We start from the raw sequence: 27,317 nt of genomic DNA, 5'->3' as shown, positions 1-27,317 counted from the left end.
TGGCATCGACAAAGAGACATGCTTACGAGGCACAATTCAAGCTTTCTGGAAAGCCGGGATCATTGCCGAAGAGCAACGTGACAACGGCGAGACAGTGACGAGGGTACTTGTCATGTTTAATGGCGACCTTGCGCAAAACTGGATACAGAAGATGAGGACTTTGATGGATTTGCGATGAATATCGTTTAACTAGAATGTTGAGTACGGTAGTTTAACTAGAATGTTGAGTACAGTAGAGTACGTGGTTAAATACTAGAATAAAGGACAACCGATCTGTCTTTCACCTGTTTTTGGGGGGTTTTTGTTTACGGTAAGTCATGCATGCGTCCTATAATGTGGTGCACCCTATGTGTGGATTAAGAACCGAAAAGCCCGTGCAATTGAGTCTGCGCCTTTTAAACTTGTGGTGTGAAAAATACGGGCCATGGAGTTGTACCTGTGTGGCAAAGAGAGCTGCAGTGGTGATTCCAATCCAGCTGTGCAGGGAGTATAAATTGGGGATTTTCGAGGCATTGTGATTGCCAAAAACAGCACAAAGTCCAATAACTGAAAGTATCACCGCGATGAGCATCAGTGCAGCATGCAGCAGCTTCCGAGGACGTTTATTCGCTCCCCAATTCAGGGGGACACGGTACAACACAGCTCCTGCAGGGAAGAGCATTTTAGGTTCTATTAAAGAAGTCACCTTCAATGTCCATTGCCTGTCAGGGCTCAGTGCAAGCGCAGCTTCAATAGCACATGATGGCAATATGATTGAACGAGGCTTGTTCTCAGAAAAGGTGGTCCGCCCCGGGCTGTGGATAGTAACCCAATTGGAGTCAATATTCTTTTTCCCTCTAAAATCAATCACCAGATTTCCAATATCGGACACATAATGCAGAAATAAAATAAATAACCTAAGGGAGATTTTTGAACTCTGAATAATACAAACCAGAATGTTAGCGGAAAGATGCTAAGTCGCGATGGTGCTAATACGCGAAAACGGACTTCTAAAGGAATTTAAACGAACATTTGGGGCAATACTACATTGTCTTAAAGGTTAGACACATTTCCTCAATTTAGAAGTTTCATTTTGACTTTTAAATGTTTTACTAATTTGGAAAAAAATTCCGCGATGTAGTGAAGCAGCGATAAACAAAACGCGAAGTAGCGAGGGATCACTGTATAGTCTGTCTGATTAAAGATGAGAGTCAAGAAATAGAAATGAAACATTGTATGCCCTCAGGTTGGAAGAATAAAATCATATTCACCATTGCCGTACAGCACCAGCATGCCCGTTACCATCAGGACCGGGTGCCAGTTGAACTGACGGGAAGAGCCGTCCCAGGCAAAACCACCACGCCACTGGCTGTTCCACAAACACACGCACACCACGCAGGCCAGGCCCAAGCCCAAGCTCAGAAAGTACCATATGTAGAAGGAGGTATTGGTCATCATCCTGGAGACACTTGAACACTGAGAGACAACAAAAATAGAATTGTGAGAATGTCACCACACTTTGCGCAATCTTGTCAAATGTGAATGTAATCATAATAATAATAACAATAATAATAAACATATAGCCAAATCAATTAGCACTACCTTTACGTTTTACTTTTATTTCAAAACTCCACAGTTGCTATTTGATGGATGTTTATTCACAAGACTTACCTTGTAAGGAGCTGCTTTGAAACAGTGATCAAACCTACTACAGTGCACAACTGAAATAAATCATTTCCTGCACTCATGATCGCTGGTTAATGTTTGATCACCCACGTGCTACAGTTAACTCTCACTTGGCTTTTTCTGTATATAGTAGTTTCAGTTTCACGCTGGGCCGTGTTGAAGTGGTGAAGTAATCAGAGGTTCGTGAAGAGTCTGCGGTAGAAACGCCAACCTGATGCATCTATGCGACTTAAATCATAAAACAAAAAAGGGGGTGGGGAAGGGTACATGCAAACGAGTTTGACAAAGCGATTTAATTTCGCAGACTATGTATGGTTTCTCTTTGAACAGTGTAATGTGAAAACAAGTAACGCTTAACGAACTTTTTTCGAACTCATTGTACTTACGTATTGCTCGCACTCGAACGACTGCACACTAATATCCAAGTAGTATATATATGCGTACTGGAGATAATCTCTGAAAGACAAACTGCAAACTCGGAATTGAGACTGTTTACCAACTCGCAACCAGTTCCTCATTGGTCGCGCAAAGAATCTTGGGAGTGACTTGCTATCAGTCTGTGACACCTCATCCGAGAGGTCTGCCGGCCTGCCTGCCTGCCTTTTGTTTAAAAGATACGAGAAGGGTTATGTCAAGTCAAGTCAAGTCAAGTCAAGTTTATTTATATAGCCGTAAATCACAAGCAGTCTCAAAGGGCTTCACATATACAAAACAAATTGGCAATTATTCTCAAAGTATCCCCTGATCTTAAGCTCCCATTTATGCTATAAATCAGGTGGCAAACGTATAAATAAATACCCGCTAGGTTGAATTGTGCTGTACTTGAATTTTTACATATGTAACACTTGAAAATTGCACTCTCTAGCCATTAGAGGCGCCATGGAGACTTACAATTATGATTCACTTGTGATGCCGTTTACCTTGCATTACAGTGTTCTATGACTTCATACATGTCTTCACTCCAGCAATTCATAGGGGAACAAATATATATAACGTGGGTAGAAAGTATATATTATGTAATGAAATCCAATAGGATTCATTCATGTTAAAAAAAATCCTTTAAAAAACATTTCATATTTCCCACCAAAACAATTTATTGTTATTAAAATGTAATTGATGGCAGACAGGTGTTTTTTGGTTGACAGGGACAGTTGTCATGGATGGTCCTAAAAGGTCACAATGTCACATGCACTTATTACAATCTTACACTAGAGGTCATAATTTATACCTAAAATGTCACATCTTGTTAGAAAAATGTATATATTTATATGTTATCATGCATTCTCTAATCAATGCTTTACCGCAATATTACTGCAATACATGCTTGCTCCTTGGCCTTGTTGTTCTTATGTTTTACCACAGAAGAGGCGACAGGTTACAGCTGGGTCAGGCAGGACGCAGCTGACAACTCAGTGAAAAGAAGACGTCTAGTGACACACTTCCGAGAAACAAAGTGCCTCACCACTCCACCGCAGCCTCACGCTCTCAATGGAGCAAATTGAGATAAACAGAAATTTTGCTATGGTAGATGTCATCCCAGGAGTGTCCTATATATAAGCTTCAACATGTAAATATAAATATTACATTTCACAACACCGTCTTGAGTTTTGACTTTGACATCTGTACAGCCATCCATCCATTATCTGTATCGCTTGTCCCCACGGGTGTCACGGGCGTGCTTGAGCCTATCCCAGTGGGCAGTGGGTGGGGGACTCCCTGAACTGGTTGCCAGCCAATAGCAGGCCACACAGAGAGATGAACAACTATCCACACTCACACTTACGGGCAATTTGAGGTGTTCAGTCGGCCTACTATGTTTTGGGGATGTGGGAGGAAACTAGAAGACCCGGAGAAAACTTACGCAGGCACGGGGAGAACATGCAAACTCCACACAGGGAAGGCCGGAGGTGAAATCTAACCCACACACTCTGAACTGTGAGGTGGACGCGTTAACCAGGTCTGCACAACCGATCTTTTCAAAATTACATTTTAGTAGATCTCATTTTAGTAGATTTCTTGTTTTCTTTCTTGTATCTTCCATATACCCAATTCAGAAATATTAAGTTAAAACTGAAAATGACCTACTGAAAATCTTAAGTCCATCTCATTCACTTGCTAGAAAACCAACTTTGCTAATGTCACAGATCCGGCCCCATCCCTCGACATCTAGCCAAAATGCAGCAGAGCACTTCCGGTTCCGACAGGTGAATCTTCCTGAAGCTCTCAGAAGTATTGTCTCAGTCCAATGATTTCTCCTTTGAGATAAGGCCCATCCTCTATGTGATTTAACAACTCCAGATATGTTTCAAGGAATTCTCCTTTTACATAAGGCCCACCCCTCTGCAGTTTAGTACAAGACCCCAGCTCGAACATAGAAGCATTTCCTGTGACGCACATACATATACATTCCTTTGTAATAAAATAAATGTGACAATGTCGTATGATTCGTTCTGGTTCAAATACAAAAATTCGGAATCTTTGTTTGTTATTTATGGGCAGTTCGTAATTCTGTTCACTACTGATTCATGAGGGGCCCTGTTTACATAATCAGGACTGAAGGGAATATATTTGTATTTTTTTCTAAATGTTCCCATTGTCTGATTTTATGGCTGGTCCAGGTTGAAATGACGAAAGCCACTTGAGCATAAAATACGTTTTGACACAATCTCATAAGGAATTGGGAGAATATGAAATTGGCTTTTGGGTGGAAAACACCTGCAAGCTTCTTTTCACAGATAAAATAAACTCAAACAAAAGTTCTTTCACACCCACACACCGTCTCTCTCTCTCTCTCTCTCTCTCTCTCTCTCTCTCTCTCTCTCTCTCTCTCTCTCTCTCTCTCTCTCTCTCTCTCTCTCTCTCTCTCTCTCTCTCTCTCTCTCTCTCTCTCTCTCTCTCTCTCGCTCTCTCGCTCTCTCTCTCTTTCACGCGCACACACACACACACACACACACACACACAGGTTAAGGGATGCAAAACAATTATGTGACTACCTTATAAATGTTCACTGAGTTTGAGAATGTTTAATATTTTCTGCCTCCAGACGATATCATGTAATATATTTTATAAATGTTCATTGAGTTTCAGAATGTCCAATATTTTCATGCTAAGCGCATGTCAAGCGCAAAATGCAGTCTAACTGTGTGTATGATCGGAGTTTCCTTTTTTGGGAGGGTGGTATTTGCGGAGGAGTAGTCCGGGAGGTGTTCCAGCAGACTTGAGTGTAACAAGCTTTGGAAAAGTGTGTTAAAATAAAGATAGGATTGCAGTACAATCCCTGTGTCCCAGTAGTGTGTTGTGGCCCATAGTCACCCCCCCAAGAAGGACCAGTTTTAAAAAAATGAGCTGTGATTGGTTGTTGACCCTTGAGCACGTTGTCATTTTTGGTTACCATATCAAGTGGCAAAATCCGGTTTTAAAAATGTAATTATACATGAAATATATTGAAATGATCAAATTAATCATTGACAAAATATTTAATGTTTGAACTCTATTATCAGTTGAAATATAAAAATATGAAATATATTAAATATTAAAATAATTTAAAAACATCAAAATTACTCGTTGCGTTATCATGATTGAAAAAGGATGCCACTTAGAGCTCATACTGAACCCTCTCACAAGTGGTGAATCCATGGGGAGGGGGGCCCTTGTCATGTGCCAGGCCCACCTCAAGTCCTGGTTTCAGGGGTGTCCATCATTTGTGTGAGGGAAAACATGCTGAAAAATACTTTCTTCATGACAGTCAACTCTAAACTGTGCTTTGTCTGGTACCTCAACTAGAACATGCCCTGGATCACACTACCAGATCACAGAACCTCACTGCATTATACCATCCATGGTGGTACTGCTACAAAATGCCAATGGGAACCACTGCGTCAACAAAATAAAATGTGTTTGACTTTGGGACACGTGTTTGTCCACAGCCAGAAGTCTGTGCAGTTCTGACTCTTTGTTGTGCTGTACAAGGAAGAAAGGCATATTAAATTCCATCAACCTTATCATGTAAATCTAAAACCGGCTCAGCCAGAAATTGTGACGCCATAGCTGGAGTTTGGTCCATTTGTGGTTGCGTGTGTTCGTGATGCAATCCTTTTGTTATTGAAGTGATGAGTCAATTGATATGTCAGATTGTGTGACAGGGTCTAATTTGAAAACATTTAGCGCAGTAAATCAAAGTGCACAAGGTCAGGTTTCCTTTTCAGGAACTTGAATAAACATAATTGGTGCACAACTTTTGATGTTTTGTAATGCAGAGAAAGATTGGGTATCCTAATTTACACAAATCTTCAATTGTGTTCTATGAAAAGATACTGTACTTGCTGTTTATTTGGCTATTGGCCAATATGGGTTAGTAGAAGCTGTAGCAAGTAGTCAAATTGGACCAACAACTTTCTTGATGATATATTGATGGGTGAATTGAATTCAATTAAATTACTCAAAATAATTAATTTTACATTGGACGAAGAAAAATACACCAGCCACAGTACTTGCCATACATTTTGCATTAATGCAAAACAGTACAGTTGGCGAGCTACTATAAATTTTAAACTATAAACTTTAGTCTGTTAAGTCAAATTCCAATATTTTCATAAGGAAGATGAGCAAGTGAAAAGTAACTTCAGATTCTTATGTCTGTTAAAGAGGGATATTCATAAAAAAAAATTAAAACATTTGAGAAATAGGAGAATCTGTGTAATTGGCACATATTTTATTGGGAAAAAAAATAAATGTATTTCAGGTAAATGCTTGAAAAACAAAACATTTGCGTACTTGAGACATAGTCAATCAGTTAGTCATCGTTATAGATGCCCATAAACCAATGCTTACATCAAGGGAAATACCAAAAGACCCGTTTAACCACTAAGCACGAGCCCTGGCAAGGGAGTGCTGCACAGGGAGAAGAACAATATGCCCAACCACAGTTGAGTCACTTGGTTAAAGATTCATTTTTAAGGCACACCCCAGTTAATAATTATCGGTATGATCAGAAAACAAAACAAAACAGTACCTAAAGCCAAAGATCAAATATCCAATATATCTATTGACACAATTAGTCATATTCAGAAAGCAAGTTAATTTCTTTTGTGATTTCCGAGCTCTAAAAAAAAGAAAAAGAAAAAAAAGTCTATTGTACAATTTTATAAACATCTTTATTGAGCCAAACACATTGGCCCATTTCAACAACAGCTCTTGAAAATAAATCAAGAGAGTTTTCAACATCTTTCTTGAGCCAAACAGATTGGCCCATTTCAACAACAGCTCTTGAAAATCAATCAAGAGAGTTATAAATATGAAACAATTACAATCCAATAATGGAGAACTATTTCAAAAAGCTTCAAACAATATTTTAAAATGAAGCTAACACCGAGTCTGGACTTTGCATAAATAGAATAACTTTAAATGTGCAATTTCATCAAACTCTAGAAATCATCATCATCATCATCGGCGGCGGCGGTCACGCGAAGCGAGTACGTCTGGCCGAGAGATATTGTACGTACAACATAGTACACAGCAGCGTGATATAACTTAACATTTTATTCTGACACTGAAAGCCCTTAAAAACATTTAACAATTGTAGGAAAGGGTGAGTCATTAACACACCTTCAACAAAGCTACTTAAAGCAGCGTCACAAAAGTCTTCACAGTGCCCATTGAGAAACTTCCCTCCTTCATCTCTTGCGTATGAATATGTGCTCTAAACTCAACGAACAAGTTAAAAGAGGCAACATTTCATATTCAAAGTCAAAATACTGACCAAAAAGCAAGCCACATTGCTTGTGGAATTTTGAAGTCGGGTCCTCAAGACTGCAACACACCGATACAATTGACCAGATTCATTATCCGGCATTCGCAAAACTTGCTGATGTATCAGGTGTGTTTCAGGTGACTGGAGTAACGGACACAATTCGGTGAAACGGCCATGATGCATACATGTAATTTCACCTTTGTCCATCACTAGCAGTAATTGAAGCCAAGATTTTATGAGACAAAAGCCAATGTAAAACTTTGTCCACTTCCCATAAAACTCACAAGAAAGGAAATTTAAAAAAATTCCCTCTTGCAGCTTAATCCAGTGACCACGTGTTCATTTGACTGGCCCCAGTTGAGGCATCTAAAAGTCAATGTCACAGTCATCATACAAAATGAACAAAATACTTGTGATAGTTCATTGAAAAACTTTCAACAGACATTTGCGTACAAGTTGAAGCTGAAGCTGAAATGCATTCACCCCACTCCACGCATATTTGTTCTGTTGCTCAGTGTGATCAAACCAGCAGAAAAGACTGCAGCGCCATTTCAGTACCATGCAGGATAACTATACCTGTGCATGTCTTCAAAGGCTCAGAAGACATACAGCTTCTGTTACAATGCAGTCAAGTGCACAAAACTATACACCGCATCTAATAATACAATCAAACGGGTGCGGAGTAACTTCAAACAAGTTAAAATGACTTGCTTGCTAAAACATAATGACCATTTTCCAGGGCTTTTTCCTTGATGGTCTCAGCTGTTCGTCTTTGATCAAACTTAAGCAATGCTTTTAGCAGGTCATTTAAACTTGCGTCTTTGCCCTCCTTCTCAACCCAAATGTTCAGTAACTCGTGAATCCTGTCTTCGTAGGTAAGTTGATCTTTGCTTCTGATCACATTGCCGTGCAGGTCAAGTTCACGGAAGAACCTCTTGTAGTAGTCGATATCCACTTCCTCAAAATACTCAAAACACTTCCTGAGAGAGTCGACACCTGCAAACAAAACAGTACAAAGCTTTGTCACATCATAAACAGATTACCTTCACAATTTCCAAATTAACTGTCTATTTTAGAGAACGCAAGACAATACATTTGATCACCCGCTACTGGTTTGGCAGGTTTGAATTAAAGACTGTTTTCTCACATTTTGAGCGTTTTATGAAAGAAAATGGTCATGAAAGGAATACATACCTTAACTACACTCAAATGATAAGACTTAATAATATGCTGCAATTTAGAACTTCCCAATCACTGCTCATGTGGGATTTATTTTCTGTATAATGAATCAGAAGCTAGTCTTGGGCCATGTGGCATGTCTTCAGATACTACTAACTAGCTGGAGTCATTTCTTGGCAAGTACTGCAGGACAAATCATGCCTCCAACACAGACCCAGGACAACTCAAGTCCTGACAAATTAGAAATAAATAATTGGAATTATTTTAATCCAATTGACCATTTAAATATCATTATTTAGTACCGTAACATCTGGACTAATAGTGGCACAAGCTTTGAACCCTGCGGTTTATAGTCCGGTACAGCTTATGCAAGTAGTTTTCATTATTTTTATGATATTGTAAGAGGATTTGTCTTGATAATACAGGTAATGGAAATGAGGACATTTCATTTAAAACACCTGCGGCTTATGGTCGAGAACAGCTTATATATGAACAAAACAGGATTCCCCCCTAATTTTAGCTGGTGTCGCTAATATTCAGGTACAGTTTATAGTCGGGGAATTACGGTATATGTTTATATTTTGATAATGTACTTTCTTATTGAGCCAAAGGATAAAATTAAATAAGTTGTTTTATGATATTCATGGGGTATATTATGTTGCACATTTGTTACTACGTTTAATTTTGTGTTGCTCTTGAAAAAAAAAAAAAAAAAAGATTCCGCTGAACTTAGTCAGGTACTTGATAAAGATCATTGGCCATCATGTCGGCACAATGAGAGTTTCTGCTGGGTGAGACTAATCAAGTTGAACTACAGGTTTCCTGACATTAAGTAACAACAGTAATTGAATAACACAAATTAATTGCAAAGACTTACCATTTACAGGAATCAGTTCGGGAAAAGGCTCATCCTCCTAAACAACGACACAAGGTAGTCAATTCATCAATAAATCATTTACAGTATATTATTACATCACAGCCATAAAAGATGAAAGCATTCATTTTCCAAGCAGGTTAAAAAATGTTTGCTGTCAAGTAACACAAGCAATGTTGAGATTAACACGCCCTTTTCCTGTTATTTGGCAGCTGCCGGTGACTCATCAGTTTGTCAGCAGCACCAACAACTCAGGCCATTGCCATTACAGACAAATGTGCAAAACCCGTTACAGCTATTAAGATTTTAAAAATTGTAAAATGGAGATTGGTCACCCTCCAAAACTTGAAACCAATTTAGCTTGAACAGCCAGTACCCCTGACTTTTTCTGTCAAGCAATTCAAAACCGCCTGGAATAATGTAGAATAATCAGCCAGACAGATCAAATTGTTATATTAAATACTAAACTCTTCAATATGCTTTCTTGAACGAGTTAAACAATTTGTGCCAAATAAAGAGAAAAGGATCACATAAGTCTAAACACTCAAAGGGCTAATGCAGACGACTTAGACAATGCCAAATTGTAAGCACTTTGACGTCACAACGAGCCTCTGACAGATCACACACACACACACACACACACACACACACACACACACACACACACACACACACACACACACACACACACACACACACACACACACACACACACACACACACACACACACACACACACACACACACACACACACACACACACACACACACACACACACACACACACACACACACACACACACACACACACACACACACACACACACACACAAACCACACGATTTGTTGGAGGGAATGAATGATTATATTTTGATGGTACATTTAAAATAATGTGTCAAAATAATCTATTGTGACAGATTAAAATCTTTTTCTTTATATTACTAGTATATGTACACGTCTGCGGTCATAACGGACAATTTAGAGGAAATGATCTTTTGTACCATTCTAATCAACCACATTTTGTTCGGAGTACGTTTAAACTGCAAAACAGCATGAATAATAGAAATGCTGCAATGCAATGCTTTCGACTCTTGCCACGTCATGTCCAGCTAAAAGAGACCCAATTCCCTGTGAACTAAATACGTTGCGAGTGTGTGAATAATCTCGACATGACTTTTTTTTTGTCATTACTAAGTGCAAACCAAAGGTTTAGGTTCTCATTACAGTCAGCTTCCATAAATGCTCTGAACAACAGCAAAAAAAATCAATCAATCAAATAAACCGAAAGTAAAAACTGCCAACGCACTTCTGTTACCATCCATTCTGCAATTTACTAAACCTTGTACCCCCAATGTGCCGCTTATTACATATGCACTCCTTGAATATTATATTTGCAGTCCGATATGACATGATAACGTGTGCAATACAATTTTCAATATGCTAAAATGCTTAATATGTATAATATCTTGTGCAATTCCATATACAACGTCAGTCTACCTGCCTGTTGCTGCCACTACTGGAACTACAACCTTGATGGAAAGCAACTCACCAACAATCCCAACTTAGTTGTATACGTACCTGTTGTCCAATGTCATTAAAGACATTCCATTCTATTCACACTCCACAATACGACCCTAACGATCCTGCTCCTCACACCTTTTTGAATTTGTCTACACTGTTTTTGCCATTATTCACATGTCCTGAATGTTGTTAGTCACCTAAATGTTGAACAGAGGGTGTGTCTCTACCGAAGTCAAATTCCTTGTTTGGCACGCTCAAACATGGCGAATAAAAAACTCTTGAATCTTGAATCTAACGACAGTAAGTGCAACATAAAATGGATGTGATGGAAAGTTTCACACTCTACAATATTTCAATCTCATTCTCTCTGAACTGGAAAACAAAGTTACCTTTTTAACCTCTGAAAACCCAACATTAAAATAAAAACGTAGATTTTGCAGAGGCCTGTGAAAAAGGTGGAAGAACAAGAAGGCATGAAGAGGTGAGAGGCAGAGAGAAATGGCAAGAAGTTTAAACGAAGCAGGTCTGCTCTCACCCTCAAATCGGGCTGACAGGGTCGTTGGGCAGGGGCGGCAAGGGTGGCAAGGGCAGGGGGCAGGCTGGTTAGATTTTGTTGGGAGCTGCTGGCAGAGCTGTTGCGGCTTTCACACAGCGCTTGACACTCATCCACCGTAGCTGATGCGCTTTGAACTCTCACCAGTGACTGAGCAAAGGTGAGACCAGAGCATCCCCTTTGGGTTTGTTCATTTCTCCCGTCCTGCACGTGCAGCTGTAGTTTAAGAACACATTTCAACACACCTGCTTCATATCCTGAAATGTATTTTAGCATTCCTTCTTACTCTTACTTAATGCTGACATGAAACTTACCTCTGCTTTAGACTCATTTCCAACAGAACCTAAAGAGAAGATGCAAGATTAATTCAAATCAAAACCAAATTTGGAAACCAAGATAAGTAGAGCACCCATTTGTTTAAGAAACTTCTTTTGTGTTGCATCTACCTCTTGCTCGTTTCTTCATACAGCAGAAAATGCATGCACCGACAATTCCTAACACCAACACACTTACAATTATGGCAATGGCTGCGTGGGTGTGGGAGGGAAAAAGAGGACAACATTAGCACCATGGTAAATAGATACTGATACAAGGTTATATATATACCGTAATTTTCGGACTATAAGTCGCGTTTTTTTTCATAGTTTGGGTGGGGGGGCGACTTATACTCAGGAGCGACTGACTTATATACATATGTTTTTTTTTCACTTTTTTGGGCATTTTATGGCTGGTGCGACTTATACTCCGGTGCGACTTATAGTGCGTTTTATCTCCCCTCACCGCAGGTAAAAAGATGGTATGTGTGGGTTGTGTTGGGGGTCCGAGTCTGTAGAGAAAGCGGGGCTAAAGTGGACGCAGCAGCTCCTATGGGGAGGGGGAAAATCCAATCAGTCATTATGAAGTACCGTATTTTCCGCCCTATTAGGCGCACCGGGGTATAAGGCGCACCTTCGATGAACGGCCCATTTTAAAACTTTGTCCATATATAAGGCGCACCGGACTATAAGGCGCATAAAATAGAAGCTTTACTGCAACACACTGAGGTTGAGTAGGGTTGCGGTATGCACGCACTAGCCAATAACCAACGAGCCCTCTGTAAACAATCGCGTTTCTCAAAAGATCTCCTATAAAATGATCAGAACTGACTAAAGTTCGATCTAACGCATTGGTACTACGTACCTATGTTTCCCTTCCGTATTGATCTGTAGATTTACTCGAAACATGAACAGAGCAGCCTATTTTGACATGAAATAGCCTCGCGCGTATAGCAGCTATCGTTATAGCATTAGCCATCTGCAAAAACCCATGACCCTCAGCTCGCAATCTCCCATGAGCCTCAGCAAAGTGTAAACAATCGCGTTTCTCAAACGATCTCCTATAAAATGATCAGAACTGACTAAAGTTCAATCTAACGCATTGGTACTACTTACCTATGTTTCCCTTTCCTTTTTGATCTGTAGATTTACTCGAAACATGAACAGAGCAGCCTATTTTGACATGAAATAGCCTCGCGCGTATAGCAGCTATCGTTATAGCATTAGCCATCCACAAAAACCCATGACCCTCAGCTCACAATCTCCCATGAGCCTCAGCAAAGTGTAAACAATCGCGTTTCTCAAACGATCTCCTATAAAATGATCAGAACTGACTAAAGTTTGCTCTAACGCATTGGTACTACTTACCTATGTACCTATGAGCACTGTGTACAACCAGTATGGCTCAACAAATTCATCACTTGATCCATATATAAGGCGCACCGGACTATAAGGCGCACTGTTGACTTTTGATAAAAATTTAGGTTTTTAGGTGCGCCTTACAGGGCGGAAAATACGGTATATTAAAACTAATTTCAAACATGCAAAAGCTGACATTCAAGGAGGAGGATTAATGCCAGTGAAGAGAAAAAAGAAAAAAAAAAGGTTGGCAGGATTCTTGTTTAAAAAGGGAGGATTCAACTACATTCTTTAAAGTGAGTTTTTTTTTTTTTTTTTTTTTACTTGATCTTAGAATTGAATGAGTAGATTTAATCTCAGAACCCTCACTTTAAAAGTCAGAATTCTAAAATTAAAAGTGAGAATGCTGCCAACCTCTTTCTTCCTTCACTGGCTCTTATCCACTTCTGTACATTTTAGACCTAATACGTAATGCAAGTTTGTTGCCTTCAGAAAGGCAATTAAACCTACCTTCTACGATACCTGAGGAAGAGTTTGACTGCGTTGGTATTTCCTTGCACTCTGTGTTGGAGGTAGCAGTGCAGTTCCGAACAACCTCTTTATCCTTCTCGCAACTAATTCAGAGAGAGGCAGGCAAACAACATTTGAAGCAAAGAAAGAAACAACTTTTATCTGTCATGAATGAGGAAAGTGTACATCTTCACCTTGAACACTTTATGCACGTCTCACATGCTTCTTCAGGGTCACAGAAACCTCCTGCTTTGCAGTGACATTCAGCGTCTTGAGTGTGACTGCAAGGCCGGAAAATCACCTGATCTGCAACCACAAAATAAGAATAAAAATAAGACCTCGTGTCATGGAATTTATCCTCATCATTCTTCTCTGCCAGTTCACCAAGCACAATATACCTGAACGACACAGGGTGCATCTGCTACATCGTGTGAAGTCATTGGCATGCTGAGTGTGTGTTCCATCTTCACATTCCTCACACTGCCCCACTTCACCAGGCGTAGTGCAGGCCGACTTAAGATGGGTACCTGAAACAGGCACAAAACTGTCACCATTTAAAAGATGCATCAACCTCAAATTTGTCCCATAAACAAAAGCGTCAACAATCCCAATTGCGACTTCTTATTTGTGAGAGCCAAGCCTACGGTGTCAATGGGCTAAGACACTTAAGACTGCATTTGCCTTACCAGCTGGGCACTTTAAGCAGCAGATGTTGCCGCTGCGGTACTCCTCATCTTTGCAGCGGACTTCCCGCTGGGTCCTGATATACAAGTCGAGGTCAGCCCAAGGAAATGAGGCAGTGGATGCAAACAAACCAATCAAAATAGAAATGACCTGTGGAGAAACAGACAGTACACACCTCTTCAGCCAGTGAAATGGATATGTTTGGTTGCCTCCCAGTATTGTTTAATGTTCATTCAATGTCCCACTAAATCCTCAGATTATTTTAAGTAAAATAAACAACAGTGATGACTGAGAATATTTACATCCTCATGGGTGAGCCAGCTTCTAATTCCAGCTGACCTTGGGTGTCAGGGCGCAAGTTAGTCGCCGGCACCTTACAGGGCACATCTTGACAATCAATGATTCATACTCACAAATACACCTATGGGGCAATTTAGAGTCTGTTTTGGAAACATTTGATTTCTTTCAATTCCCACAACAGAGAAGCAGCAAAAGTGGGATGGACTTCAGCCGACTTCCGGCGTATCTGAGCGGCTTCTTTGATCCTCATTAAAATTAGGGTACTTAAAGTGCACACAGTCCTTAACATTATGGAAGCAGAAATTGACTTGGTGGTGTCCGTGAAAGAGCTTGGCAAGGACCATGTGCGTTTACAGTATACATGCACCACACACATCCACAGACCTTAGAATATTTCTGCCTGGGTCTCATTTAAATCTACCAAAATCACATCCCACCACCTGTGCCACAAGTTAAAACTACTTTTAGCTCATCTAAAATCTACTTTGGGTCCAGATGCGCAAGGGGCATGCAGCACAGTACGCTACAACACGTTGAGGCGTAGCGCAGCGTCACAGACACGCTAAAATAGACTTGGCGCGGCAGTCCAGCTCCTGCCATTAAATTGTCATGCATTTACAAAATCATCGCAGTATGACAATGTGATTTTGTAATTGCAAAGGCTGAGGTTACTACTTTACCGACGGAGTGGGAGGGGAGAGGGGAGGCTCACAGAAGGCTAAGGTAAGCCTACCTTTCAGTCATGCCTTTAGCTTTTTAACTTTGGACATTTGACACTGCAAATTTTGAAATAGTTTGAAACAAGGAACAACATTAAAAGTGGTCCTGTGGCACTACATGAATACAAAATAGAAAATCCACCCACTCGCCTTTTTTCTCAAGTATACATATTAAACGTGTTACAATTTGCCCACTAATTGACCAATCAATGAGCTGCGCTGTACGTCAGCTTAAATCCTTCCAATAGGAATGGCCTGAACTAGACAGCACAGAAAATGTTCAATGTTATTCATATTCTGTTTGATTTTGTAGTTTGTACAAAAAAAAAAAGCAGAAAATTACATGGCTCGTGTCAACACAACATGGATCAGTGAGATTTAATGAAGGACCTGGCTTTTATAATCAATATATTGCGCAAACAGGATTAGCAGTACCAGGCTGAGTGATAGTTTAAGCAAAAGTTTACAAAAGAATTCTGTTCAACCTTCCATTTCCACTTACAGCTCCTTATCTGGTCTGGTCTGAAATAATTCCAATGGTGACGCATTACTTTTCTTGCACAACAGGGGCAACTCTGAAGGTTTACTATTGTAGGCCGTTTGGGTTTGGCTGGTGCACAATGACGATAAATCAAAACGATCATAAGTCCATAAGTCAACAGTCGCAGGCCCCCAAGCCCAACCGAACACCCGAGTAGATCTGGTACCTACTGAGGCACGAGATTGGGCTGGAGAAAGGTGCCTTCCCCCCGCTTTCATGATATTTATCATGTACTCCTGTCATGTCATGTGACAACTGCAAACTTTCCATTTAAGTTCATATGCACTTCTCTACTCACGCAAACTTTAACCTGAAAATATTAGACTAATCGTTTTAAAATTTTGAATTTTATTAGCCTTAGATTCAGCCTTTTCATCTCCATAAAGAAATTATGTGACCAATCTTACAATAGTTTTAATATTATGGACATAAAGGGTTATCCTATCCATAGCAAAAGCTTAATGGTGCTTGACATCAGAAAACAGATCTTCACTAAAATTTCTACTTATGCCCACTTCAACCACCCCAAATAACAAAATCATGCCAAATGGATTTTTTGGGATGTAAGCCAGGCGCTCACTTGTCGTTTAATGAGGAGAACTTTTCAAAGTCTGTATTTTACTCAATTTTGGAGATCATTATATTTTCACAGGTTGAAGTGGACCTAATTATGTGGGGTGGCATTTATAAAATTCACAAATTCCTATAAATAACGCGTGATGGTCAAAATGCCGTGCATAATGCCACACAAGAAACCATAAGTGGGAACTATCGAATCACTTTTGAGGAGTAAATTAGGGTAACTTGAACGAGTTACGGTGAAGAATTTCACATGTCTTCACGGGCAAATTTTGACATGGAGGTGTTAACGAACTCCTTCCAGCACACATATTTGAAATAACTATACAGTTAGACACGATCACCGGGGGAAAAAACTATAAAACTTTTCCCGGTATCTTAACTGTCACACTCAAGAGTAGCGTCAGAGAAAAAACAAGTACTTATTCCTCTCTTTCGAGAATACAGACCGACTGGCGGCCAGGACGAGCATTTACGACGCGCTATGTTAAACAAAATATGCTCCAATATTGTCGAGTAAAAGTGTCTTTAAGCCGCTTATCCCAAGAAAGAGTGGCGAAAACTTACAAATGGGAATCTATTCATTCTTCGGTGAATTTATGATAGTCCAGCAGACACGAACATGCTCCGCGGACGCGCTGTGGCAGACTGACAAGGAAATTCGCAGGTGGGACTAAATTGTCTTCGCTCCTACGTCAGTCAACGGGGGCGGGGAGAAAGCGGACCGGGGTGATGAAATAGCGCAGGGGTGGATAACTGGTGGCCCGTGGGCCGCATACGGCCCTTGCCCCCACTCAGAGTGGCCCTCAATTAATTTCTAAAAATAAAAATGTGAGCTATTGAAAGATGTAATACCAGTATTCAACACAGGATGGGCATTTCTTACCAGCGCCCCCAATCCCAAAACTGCAATAGCCACTTCTTGGGGTCGTGTGCGGCGTGATAGGTAAGGGAATTTCTTTGGCCTGCCAATGAGGTATTCAAAACTGGTGGGAAGCATAGTAGAAATGTGATTAGGAAGATTTGAACCACTAGAAAATTTATGTTTTTTTTTAATTTAACATAGTATTTTAAATATTCCTGAATGAAGTTTGCATGTTATCCCCATGCCTGGGTTTCCTCCAGGCACTCCGGTTTCCTCTCACATACCAAAAACATGTATAGTAGGCTGATTGACCACTCCAAATTCCCCCTAGGTGTGTGTGAATGGTTGTTTGTCTGTGTACCCTGCGATTGGCTGGCAAGCAGTTCAGGGTGTCCCCCGCCTCCTACTGCCCAAAGTCAGCTTGGATAGGCTCCACCACACCCAAGGTGAGGCGGACCTGCTACCCAGTGCTCCACCGAGCCGCCACCTTTTTATTTTATCTGATCTAATTTCAAATTATTACATTTCAAATACTGGTTTACCATTAAAGCTTCTCTAACATTATTCTGATCACCTTGGTTATTTTCTACAGTGAGTTATTTTAATGAATGAACTATATTATAAACTTTATTATATTGTTTTATAATTATATTGTTCCGGTCATAGAGGAACCTATGTTGTGACTTTGCTCTCAGAGAATAAAACAAGCCCAAGTAATTGCATATACGTGATGTTAGTTGCTTACTTTCTCAAATAATTAGTTAGGATAATAAAGCCATGCAATAAAACAAACAAACAAACAAACAAACAAACAAACAAGATAATACAAATAATTAGGTATCCTTTAACCGCTTAACCATTTACCGGCTGAGTGGAATTGATGAATGACCTGTAGACCAAAAGAAGGACAAGATCTAAGTATATCTTTGTTTTTGAGTAGGGCCAGACACACAATACACTATATTAAAAGAGTCAATATGTCTTAAGAAGTCTTTTAGCATAGAAACTGATCATTCTATTGTACCATTTATTATGTTTTTTAAATGTATTATTTAAAGCAATATTTAAAAAAAAAGATGTTTTAGTTTACTTATTGATTTGTTACTTTTATCTGGAAGGACATTTATACTTGTTATAGGGATGCAAACAACATGAAAGCCAGAAAGCCGTCTATGGGTGGAATACAAATAATAGTGGGACAAAGTTTTATATTGTCATAAATATTGTACTTTGTTAAAATAATGGAAAGGCTACCTGGGTTAAGAGAAAGAAAGACTCTGACTCTCATTTGTACTTTCTGGGATGGCCTCATTAATCTTTACTAATGTAATGTACGATGGCAACAGCAAAACAAACTCAGAAATCTACAGAAATACCAATTGAAGTTATGTGAAAGCAACCAAATTTTTAGGGAGAGCCTTCATTGAGCAGCAAGATAAGATTAATGGCCTCATCAAATCGTCAGGGGGCAGAAGTGGAAGGTTTTAGATTAAGAGTCTCTAACCTTTAAGAGCTACTTCTTGGGTATGGATTAATGCGATAATTACCCACTTCTGAAATGACACATTTGCTCAAATTTCCTTTATGTGATTATTCACAATTGGTTATTATAATAACCATAATTAATTTAGTATATGAAGACACTGCTCATGTTAAAGATTTCTCACAATGTTGGTAGAAATCTCTGAATGTGAGGCTTCGGACATGATTATTTCCTCTTAAATGTAGAGTAGCATAAATCTATTCCATTTACCAGTCTTGATGACTTAAGTATTTATTACAGAGTTAAAGTCCATAAAAGTCAAAATTTTAGGAGAGAGTTACTGCATTTTTAAAGAAATGTCTAGTCAGAATAAATATTGATGATATATTACAGCAATGAGGCAAAAGATGTTATTGATTAACCAGGTATAGCATTTCACAGATTTGATGCTGTGCTGGGTAAGATTCCTATAGAAAACCACTGTTTGAATACATACGTATTTAAAACGTACCGTAATTTTCGGACTATAAATCGCACCGGAGTATAAGTCGCACCAGCCATAAAATGCCCAAAAAAGTGAAAAAACCCCCATATATATGTATATAAGTCGCTCCTGAGTATAAGTCGCCCCCCTCCCCAAACTATGAAAAAAAAACGCAATTTATAGTCTGAAGATTACGGTAGTCTGATTGCAAATAGAGTTATTTTCTAAATTGTGTAGGCTCTCAGTTGCAGATGTAAATACATACATCGAAATGAATGCTGGTCTTTTGATCTCTGTTGGTTTCATTCATCTTTTCATGTCAAAGTATCACCATCTCCAAACTGTGAAGCGGACGTGCTAACCAGTGCGCCACCAAGCCACCGAATATTATTATTATCTTCCATCCATTTTCTACAGGATATGCTGTTTGTCCTCATTAGGGTTACGGGTGAGCTGGAGACTATCCAAATTTACTGAATGAGAGAAAGGGTAACATTCTGGACTGGTCGCCTGCCAATCTCAGATTACTATTATTAGTATTACAACATACTGAGGGAATGAGAAAAAAAATCTAATTTTGTCTGTTGAAATGGAGGCGACCAGTTCAGGATGTTAGCATGCCTCTCCCCCAAAGTCAGTGGGGTGAGGTTCTAGATCATCCACCATATGCTAATGATAAGCAGTATGGATGGAGAGACATTACAGAGACACATAACTGAGTGTATGGCTCAATTCATACTAAATGAGTCATCATCATCGGCGGTCACTTGTAGTCGACTATGACGGTCCTCCTTCTTGGTCTTTGTGGGTCTTCAGGTGGTTGAAGAGGCCGATCCTGGACCTGGTAACTCTGGTGCAGTGTGGACAGGGGAATGTAATGGTGGTGGGTTTGGTTGGGCCTGCTTGGTGGGCGCTCTCTCCTTTCTGCGTCTGCGTTTGTCTTGAGCGGCATAGTGGAGGTCAACGTTATATTGAGCGGCGCCGTCACGGACAAGGTTTCTCCACGTCGTCCTGTCTGCGGCCTTGTCTTCTCAAGTTTTAAGGTTTATGTGACACTTCTTCAGGTTTGCTTTTATGTTGTCCTTGAACCTCTTCTTCTGACCTCAAGGGGCCCGCTTTCCTTCAGCGAGCTGGGAATAAAGAACTTGTTTTGGGAGGCGAGAGTCAGGCATGCGGACATGGCCAATCCATCTCAGTTGGTTTTGGGCAATGGTGGCAGTGATGGTAGGCAAGCCAGCCTCCTCCAGGACGCTGGTGTTGGTGCGTCGGTCCATCCAGCTGATCCTGAGGATTTTCCGGAGGCATCTCTGATGGTAGGTCTCCAGTGCCCTTAAGTGCCTGCTGTATGTGGTCCAGGCTTCTGACCCATACAGAAAGGTGGGGAGGACCACAGCTTTGTAGACGAGGATTTTGGTCTTTGCTTGGAGGTCACAATTCTCGAAGACTCACTTCCGTAGCCTTGAGAAAGCCCCACTGACACAGCTGAGGCGATGGTCAATTTCATCATCAATGGTGGCTTTAGATGACAGGAAGCTGCCGAGATAGAGGAAGTGGTCAACCTTTTCCAGTCGGATGTTTGGTGGGCGGACAAGCAAACTGCAGTTTGGTAGTGGTTGGTGGAGGATTTGGGTCTTTTTTATATTAATGGCTAGACCAAGCTGTTTGTATGCCTTTGCAAAGTCAGACAGAATACTGTAGGTCTTCTTTCGACAGGGCTACAAGGGCATTGTCGTCCGGGTACTGCAGCTCCATGATGGATATGGTGGTGGTTTGACCTTTAGCCCTGAGTCGGTTGATGTTGAGAAGTTGACCGTCAGTTCTGTACATGATTTTGACTCCGTGGCGCAGATGCTTGCTTGTATGGCTGAGGATAGCAGCAATAAAGATGGAAAATAGTGTTGGAGCGATGACGCATCCCTGTTTGACACCTGTGTCAACCCTGAAGGGTTCCGTCTCGTCTCTACTGCCGCTGAGCACTGTGTGGCAAGGTGGTGATCCATGGAGAACACTAAATGAGTACATACATGGTGAAAGCACCACTAGGGAACCTTTCAGTTTTCCTTGCTTATGGCGGCGCCATATGGACAAAAGCGGTAGTGTTTTGCCTGAAGTCAACCACATTTCCCATGAGTGCCTGTACGTAGCGTTGGGAAATCCGTAGCCGTAGTTGGACTGAATTACATTTGTGTTTCCAGTGGCAACTTGGCTTTTATGTCTGTATTGAAACAATACGTTTATATAAGCGCCATCAAATACTTTCATACATATTAATTTAAAATACTCTATTATTTATAGTGGGCCAGAATCGCTACTCTTGTGGGAGTTCAAAATTGCTGCCCAAACTGTGCTTTATAATGCCAGTCATCATAAATTCTATGTCAGTCTTCGGAAACATCATTTTCATGTGGCAGTTTAGATTATCAAAGGAGCGGTTGTCTGCATCTTGCAGATATGTGACCAGAAAGGAAAGGGTGGGACAAAAGAACAGACTGCACGGTATGGACTCATGCCATGGACAGTGGCTGTTGACGAACATGCAGAGCTAGCACACAATAAACCTTGCATTATAGAACTTAATGGTGTCTTGAGTGAACAGCATAAACATGAGAAGAAATGTATGGATAACTAGTAGGGCGGACTTGGCTGGATGAATTTTTTTTTTTTTTAAGTTTAGCAACTTGAGACAGTATACAGGTTCACACTCCTAGTAGACAATATCATAATAATATAATAATTTGGTTGAACTCTTAATCCACATGCACAAAAATACCTTTCATTCCTCTTTTCATATCAGTCCGCATTTTTGTCTGTGCCGTTTACTTGTACATGGAACTGTAACTTTCTCTCAGTGATAAGGTGAAAAGGCAAGATTGACAGCAGAAATCTTTAAGTCCCATTTTCCAAGCTAAAATCTACCATTGCATTCAGATGAATTTCACCACATTTGTTCAACCAAGTTTCAGTTTTACAGACAAAACATGAAAATCATCACGTTTTTTTTTTTTGCCTGTTACGCAATCTTAAACAGGGGTGTTGCGTAAATAGGAACATAACATGAAAAGTGATTATTACCTGTATTTGGAATTGATGAATTTTGTCACATGGCTAAAGGGAACAAGTTGAACCAAGTTTCAGTTTTACAGACAAAATGTAAAAATCATCATGTTTTTTTGCCTGTTACGCAATCTTAAAGTGGGGCGTTTACATAAAGAGGAACAACGTGAAAAGTGATTCTTATTTGCATTTGAAATTGATGAATTTTGTCCCTTGGCTAAAGGGGAAGTTCTGGATCTGGACAGAGCCTTCCCTATTTTTAACATACATGTAAGCGTGAAACTGGCGTTAGGTGCAGTCCTTGTACTTCCAAAAAAATCTTTTATCAGGAGTCCTCAAAAAACGCCACGCTTGTTCAACCATCAACTGAAAAGACTTTGTACAAACAAAAGTCTTCATTCAACTGACAAATTTAATTATCAAAAAAAATCACATGCATATATATATATATATAAACAATAGCCAATAATAATGTTTAATTTACCAAGTTTACGTTTTTTTTTTTCTTCTGCTCCTGATCGGCATATCAAAGTCGCAAGGCATCACCTTTAGTCTCATGCATAGTTGTAAGCTGCCATCTGTGAGGACCGAGCAACATTTGTTTTTAATGTAGTTCATGTTTCATGGTCAATCGGCCTACCTTGCAGAGTAATATAAAATGATTTCCCAAAGTCACAGTGGACAGCAGATGCCACATGCAGCTCTACTGTAGAGCTGTGTGCTGAAGTCGATTATAAATCGGAATAATTTTCACTGAACTGCTTTCTGTTAACAATTTAACTGTGGTTGCCGTTGTATTTGGAACAAATCTTGCATCAGGCTTATTCATCCTGCCAGTTTCCTGTTCTGTAAAACATGATAATGACAGGCAGTCATCAGTGGCCTGAGAAATTTGTCAAGTGTAGTGACAATGAGCAGATAAACACAGTGTTGTCTCCAATCGAGATGCACCACCTTTAAAGGAAATGAAAGCAGCCCAGTGGCAAAAATGGAGGTTCAATTTCAATACCACGTATCGTCATGTCCCTTCCCGCAAGAACTGCACGTTTACAAGAACCAAAGGTTTGTTGGTAAACGCGAGCTATAGAGCAAACTGAGACAGCATTAGAGCAAAATAGCCTTTTTACGGCACAACCAGCACGAGGTTAGTACATTCCCAATTTCTGAGGGGATTTTTTTTAACCCTTGTCTGCATCCATCTAAAGAAAAGTTAGGGGAAGGTGCAAGATAAAGATTCAGGGTTAAGAGAAAGGAATGGGATTGGGCCCAAGTCAGCGGTGTTCACGGCTACAACACAAATCACCTTTTTTAAATATGTCAGCTTGCGCTCGTTTGCAAGTGATGGTTTACAAAAAAACGAAATTGAAGTAAATATAGAATACAAGACAATCATATACTGTACATATCACATATGTTTCTATAGTTAACATTCTATCAGAGATGTTGAGTCCAAGGTCCAAACTGGGTTTTACTTTCTGGACCTGGTTTTGACCTGTTTGCATTCTATAATTGTTTTTCTTAATTTTAAAAATCAAACATGCCATTACACAGTACTGTAAACATGTTGGGGATCCTGATTAAATGTAACAGATGTGCTATGAATGGTGATGTGATGAACTACAAGGGAAATGCTTTTTCTGCTTGTTTTTTCTTCTGACTTTAAAGTGTTATTTTATTTTTTTTCCTCTTCATGTTTTAAATGTTTGAAATAAAGCCATCCATCCATCCATCCATCCATCAATCAATCAATCAATCGATCAATCAATCGATCAATCAATCCATCAATCCATCAATCCATCAATCAATCAATCAAAACAACTGCAATACCAAAAAAAACTGCAATACCATAGTTGACCAAAATAATACGCCAGAAATTAGTTTGTCTCCCACAGACTTAATCTGCAACTCTGCATGAAAAAATTAATGGAATACATTTTTAGTCATATCAAAGTCTAAGGTCCTAAATTATGTTTGATTAATGACCTAAAGGTCACAGACGTCAGATATCGTATGTCATCTGCAGGTGTGAGAATTGATCATATTTGTCATGTTCGAGGTCATAAGGTTATGGGAATGGGACCATAAAGGTCACAGAGGTTACATATATGTCATGTCCAGTTGTGAGAATCGATCATATTTGTTATGTTGGAGGTCAAAAGGTTATGGGCGTGGTTAAGAAGTGTGGCAGGTGTAGTTATACTAGAATGTGGGTTGTCAAATTCAGTTGTATTGTTGAAATATGTTTGTCACATGTATCATGATGGAGGTCCTATGAGGTGATGGGAAAGTGTTTAGGTGTTGTTTTTGAGAAATGTGAAGCAGGTGTTATTTAAGTTAAGTAAGGAGTTTTATTTTTGAAAAAACAGGTCGGGACATGTCTGTGTGCAAAACATGTTTGGTCGTGTACTTGTGCGTGTGCAATTAATTGACAAAAGTCATTGCTTCCATCCTAAATGGATGGGTTATTATCCAAGACATGTGACTGATTTGGAGTTAAATTGTGACGATTATGCTTAAGCACCGTAGATAGACGTGGACTCCACTGGACTCACTCTATGTATTAAATGATGTTAAACAACAACAACGGATCACTTTCAACTGTACATTTATTTCCAAAAGGCTGCATATACATTTGCAAATTCTACTGTACAGAAAACATCCAAAATGTCCATAATGATAGATCCAATATAACACAAAGTTGCCCAGGCATTACCAAACCTTAGATGTTCAGCACTAGAAAAGCTCTGTAGCCTATTCAATATTATAATTTAAATATGTTTTGACTGAGACTTTTAAATGTTTATCAGTGTGATTATTTTTCTCATCCCCATCTGTACTTTACAACATTCACCATATACAGTAGTTAAACAAGGCACGAGAATAGTGATATGAAGCCAAAGGCCATGCGAGCAGCAAAATAACAGCATGAGAAGAACCGAGTTCGGGGAAAGAAAATAATTCATACAACTTCAAACATGAAACAGATTAGTGTTAGACCAAATCATTATACATCGTGAGAACAAATGTGGATGTCTACCATCACATTTTATAAAGCCAAGAGACACTGATGACATATCTCAAACACATCTAGAATGAGATCGAATGCTGAATAATACAAGCAGGATGCTCTCAGTGAAACATGAGCCATCAATAAGCTTTTCATTCTGGCAGTTTTGACTTGCAGCAAATAAAATAGATGATCTGAAATTAACCAAAGAATTATTTCACATCAGTTACCTGCTGGTATAAACTTATTAAAGTAATTATTTATATTTGGGCTGGAAATGCATATTGAGGAAAATGATAACCTTGTCCAGTATACTCTACCAGAAAAGTAATCCACATTATTCAGACACAAAGCAATTTATTCAAAGTCACACCTTGACAAACCACTGACATACTAAACAATTGTACCGTAGTCTGTCAAATTAGTCAACAGAATGTCAACCAATACCATTATTGTTTGAATTACATCTATGAACGAGGAAGCTGAATGACTGTGTTACATGTTGAATTTAAGTTTCTTGCAACTATTTAATAAATCTGATTCATATCCTGTGTTTAAAAATGCAACTGATATATGTTAGAACACACCACATACCTAATTGTTGGAGCATCTTTACCTATTGAGAAAGACTTGAAAGGTAGAATTCCACAGAGGGAAAGAACAGTGTCTGTCCCGTACGGCCACGCATGCTGAAGAAGGACGAGGTATGAGGAAGTAAAAAAAAAAAAAAAGGACGAATTATGGAGTGATGTAAGTGGGTTTTCTTCCATCTCTATCTGGGTCAAGTGTTGCCTAAACTCTCAGTCCGTCCGACAGATCGTTTCGGCACACTAACATGACTTTTGAAATTTGTCTTCATCTGTTGAATTTTTTTTTGATTAAACAGAGGGATGATGGACGGGGGACGGAATCGGTGGTGGGAGGACTTTTCAAGGATAGATGGGGATATGGGGACCATTATACGGAAGGATGCCCAGGTCGTGACAAAATTTGGTTAAGTTCCCACCTCTGGAATTCCAGCTACCCCACAATAATGCTTGTTTTTTTTTTAATTAGTCTCCAGCGGTCATTTCCTAGAGAGAAAAAAAATAAAAGGCGTTCATCTGAAGTGCTACTCCAAATTTTCAAGTGCATATTGATAAATTACTAGGTGAAGATGTTTTGACACTAACTGTAATTACTGATTGCCTGAATAACACCGATGAACCAGGTGTCATACAGGAGCATGCAGCTCCTACATTCAACTCCATTCATCAGTGAGCCTGCATGTAGTCACAAGTACCGTGACTGTTAAATTGCTCAGTTATTTTGTTATAGTGAAAGGAACTTAGCTCACCTATACCTAATATGTAAGCTGCATTCGAGTAAAGTGGGAAGTCGGACCTTTCTGACAGAGTTGCGAAACTGGAAAAAAAAAGTTCCAAAACCAAAACTTAATTTACAAGAATATAAGCATATATTTAGCTTTATTAATTAAGATTACATTAATTAATTTATTCTAAATAATTTCACATAGCACAACGTGATATGTAATGACTGCATGAAGATTACCATTATGAAATTTTGGTGAAATGAATGAAATATTTTGAAGATACAATATTCTTTATTTCTATAGAAAAGGAAATTATGAAGGTTTGCTGGGGGTCGAAATGTTTTGTGATTAATGAGAACAACAAACAATCTAACAGAATCAAACATCTTTGTTGTTGACATTTTCCGCGTTGAGGTCGGAAGTGGGAAAATCCGAGTGAGATAACTCCGACTTCCGACAATCCTAGGCACACGCCTATTTCTCAGTGGCGCCAACATTCCATGTGTTTATATTTGTCTAATGCAGTAATTATGCAATTTAGAAATATCCAAATTATTTATATCTG

At 39.5% G+C, this 27,317-nt stretch overlaps 2 protein-coding genes and 1 long non-coding RNA gene across 9 annotated transcripts in view; all 3 read right to left on the bottom strand.

The window, feature by feature from the left end:
* The window catches only part of LOC133154564 (lysosomal membrane ascorbate-dependent ferrireductase CYB561A3), a 3,508-nt gene extending 1,301 nt beyond the window's left edge, over window positions 1-2,207 (bottom strand). The window contains exons 1-4 of one of the 3 annotated variants that reach the window (XM_061279379.1): window positions 2,052-2,194; window positions 1,651-1,893; window positions 1,251-1,455; window positions 437-645 (exon numbers count right to left, since the gene is read on the bottom strand). In XM_061279379.1, the coding sequence (XP_061135363.1) occupies window positions 437-645; window positions 1,251-1,437 (396 nt within the window). In that variant the 5' untranslated portion in view covers window positions 1,438-1,455; window positions 1,651-1,893; window positions 2,052-2,194. Of the gene's footprint in view, window positions 1-436; window positions 646-1,250; window positions 1,456-1,650; window positions 1,894-2,051 lie in introns of all 3 variants that reach the window. The other 2 variants (XM_061279380.1, XM_061279378.1) reach the window with 2 other exon arrangements.
* Window positions 2,208-6,359: 4,152 nt separating this feature from the next.
* hdr (hematopoietic death receptor) lies at window positions 6,360-17,256 on the bottom strand. 5 transcript variants are annotated; one of them, XM_061278456.1, is made up of 11 exons: window positions 17,115-17,256; window positions 14,411-14,558; window positions 14,123-14,251; window positions 13,919-14,030; window positions 13,725-13,828; window positions 12,322-12,405; window positions 11,988-12,068; window positions 11,856-11,884; window positions 11,524-11,757; window positions 9,471-9,507; window positions 6,360-8,410 (listed from the first exon to the last, which is right to left on the bottom strand). In XM_061278456.1, the coding sequence occupies exons 1-11, from the start codon at window positions 17,130-17,132 to the stop codon at window positions 8,112-8,114; spliced, it is 1,275 nt and encodes a 424-aa protein (XP_061134440.1). In that variant the 5' UTR covers window positions 17,133-17,256; the 3' UTR covers window positions 6,360-8,111. The 5 variants fall into 5 exon arrangements, with proteins under 5 accessions (XP_061134440.1, XP_061134443.1, XP_061134444.1 ...); XM_061278459.1 differs by having other exon boundaries at window positions 11,686-11,757; XM_061278460.1 differs by lacking the exon at window positions 11,524-11,757.
* A 7,765-nt stretch (window positions 17,257-25,021) lies between these two features.
* On the bottom strand, window positions 25,022-26,821 carry LOC133154070 (uncharacterized). The gene is made up of 2 exons (XR_009714425.1): window positions 26,035-26,821; window positions 25,022-25,634 (listed from the first exon to the last, which is right to left on the bottom strand). It is a non-coding gene; the product is annotated as an uncharacterized LOC133154070 (long non-coding RNA).
* Between the last annotated feature and the right edge of the window lie 496 nt (window positions 26,822-27,317).

This window comes from Syngnathus typhle, linkage group LG5, assembly GCF_033458585.1.
Source record: "Syngnathus typhle isolate RoL2023-S1 ecotype Sweden linkage group LG5, RoL_Styp_1.0, whole genome shotgun sequence".
Classification (NCBI taxonomy): Eukaryota; Metazoa; Chordata; class Actinopteri; order Syngnathiformes; family Syngnathidae; genus Syngnathus; species Syngnathus typhle.
This window is presented reverse-complemented; position numbering and strand designations above follow the sequence as displayed.

Coding starts and splice junctions, on each gene's coding strand:
- hdr (XM_061278456.1), bottom strand. Junction 13,829..13,918: donor ACGTGCATAAAGTGTTCAAG/GTGAAGATGTAC, acceptor TCTCTGAATTAG/TTGCGAGAAGGATAAAGAGG. Junction 11,885..11,987: donor TATGAAGAAACGAGCAAGAG/GTAGATGCAACA, acceptor TCTTCTCTTTAG/GTTCTGTTGGAAATGAGTCT.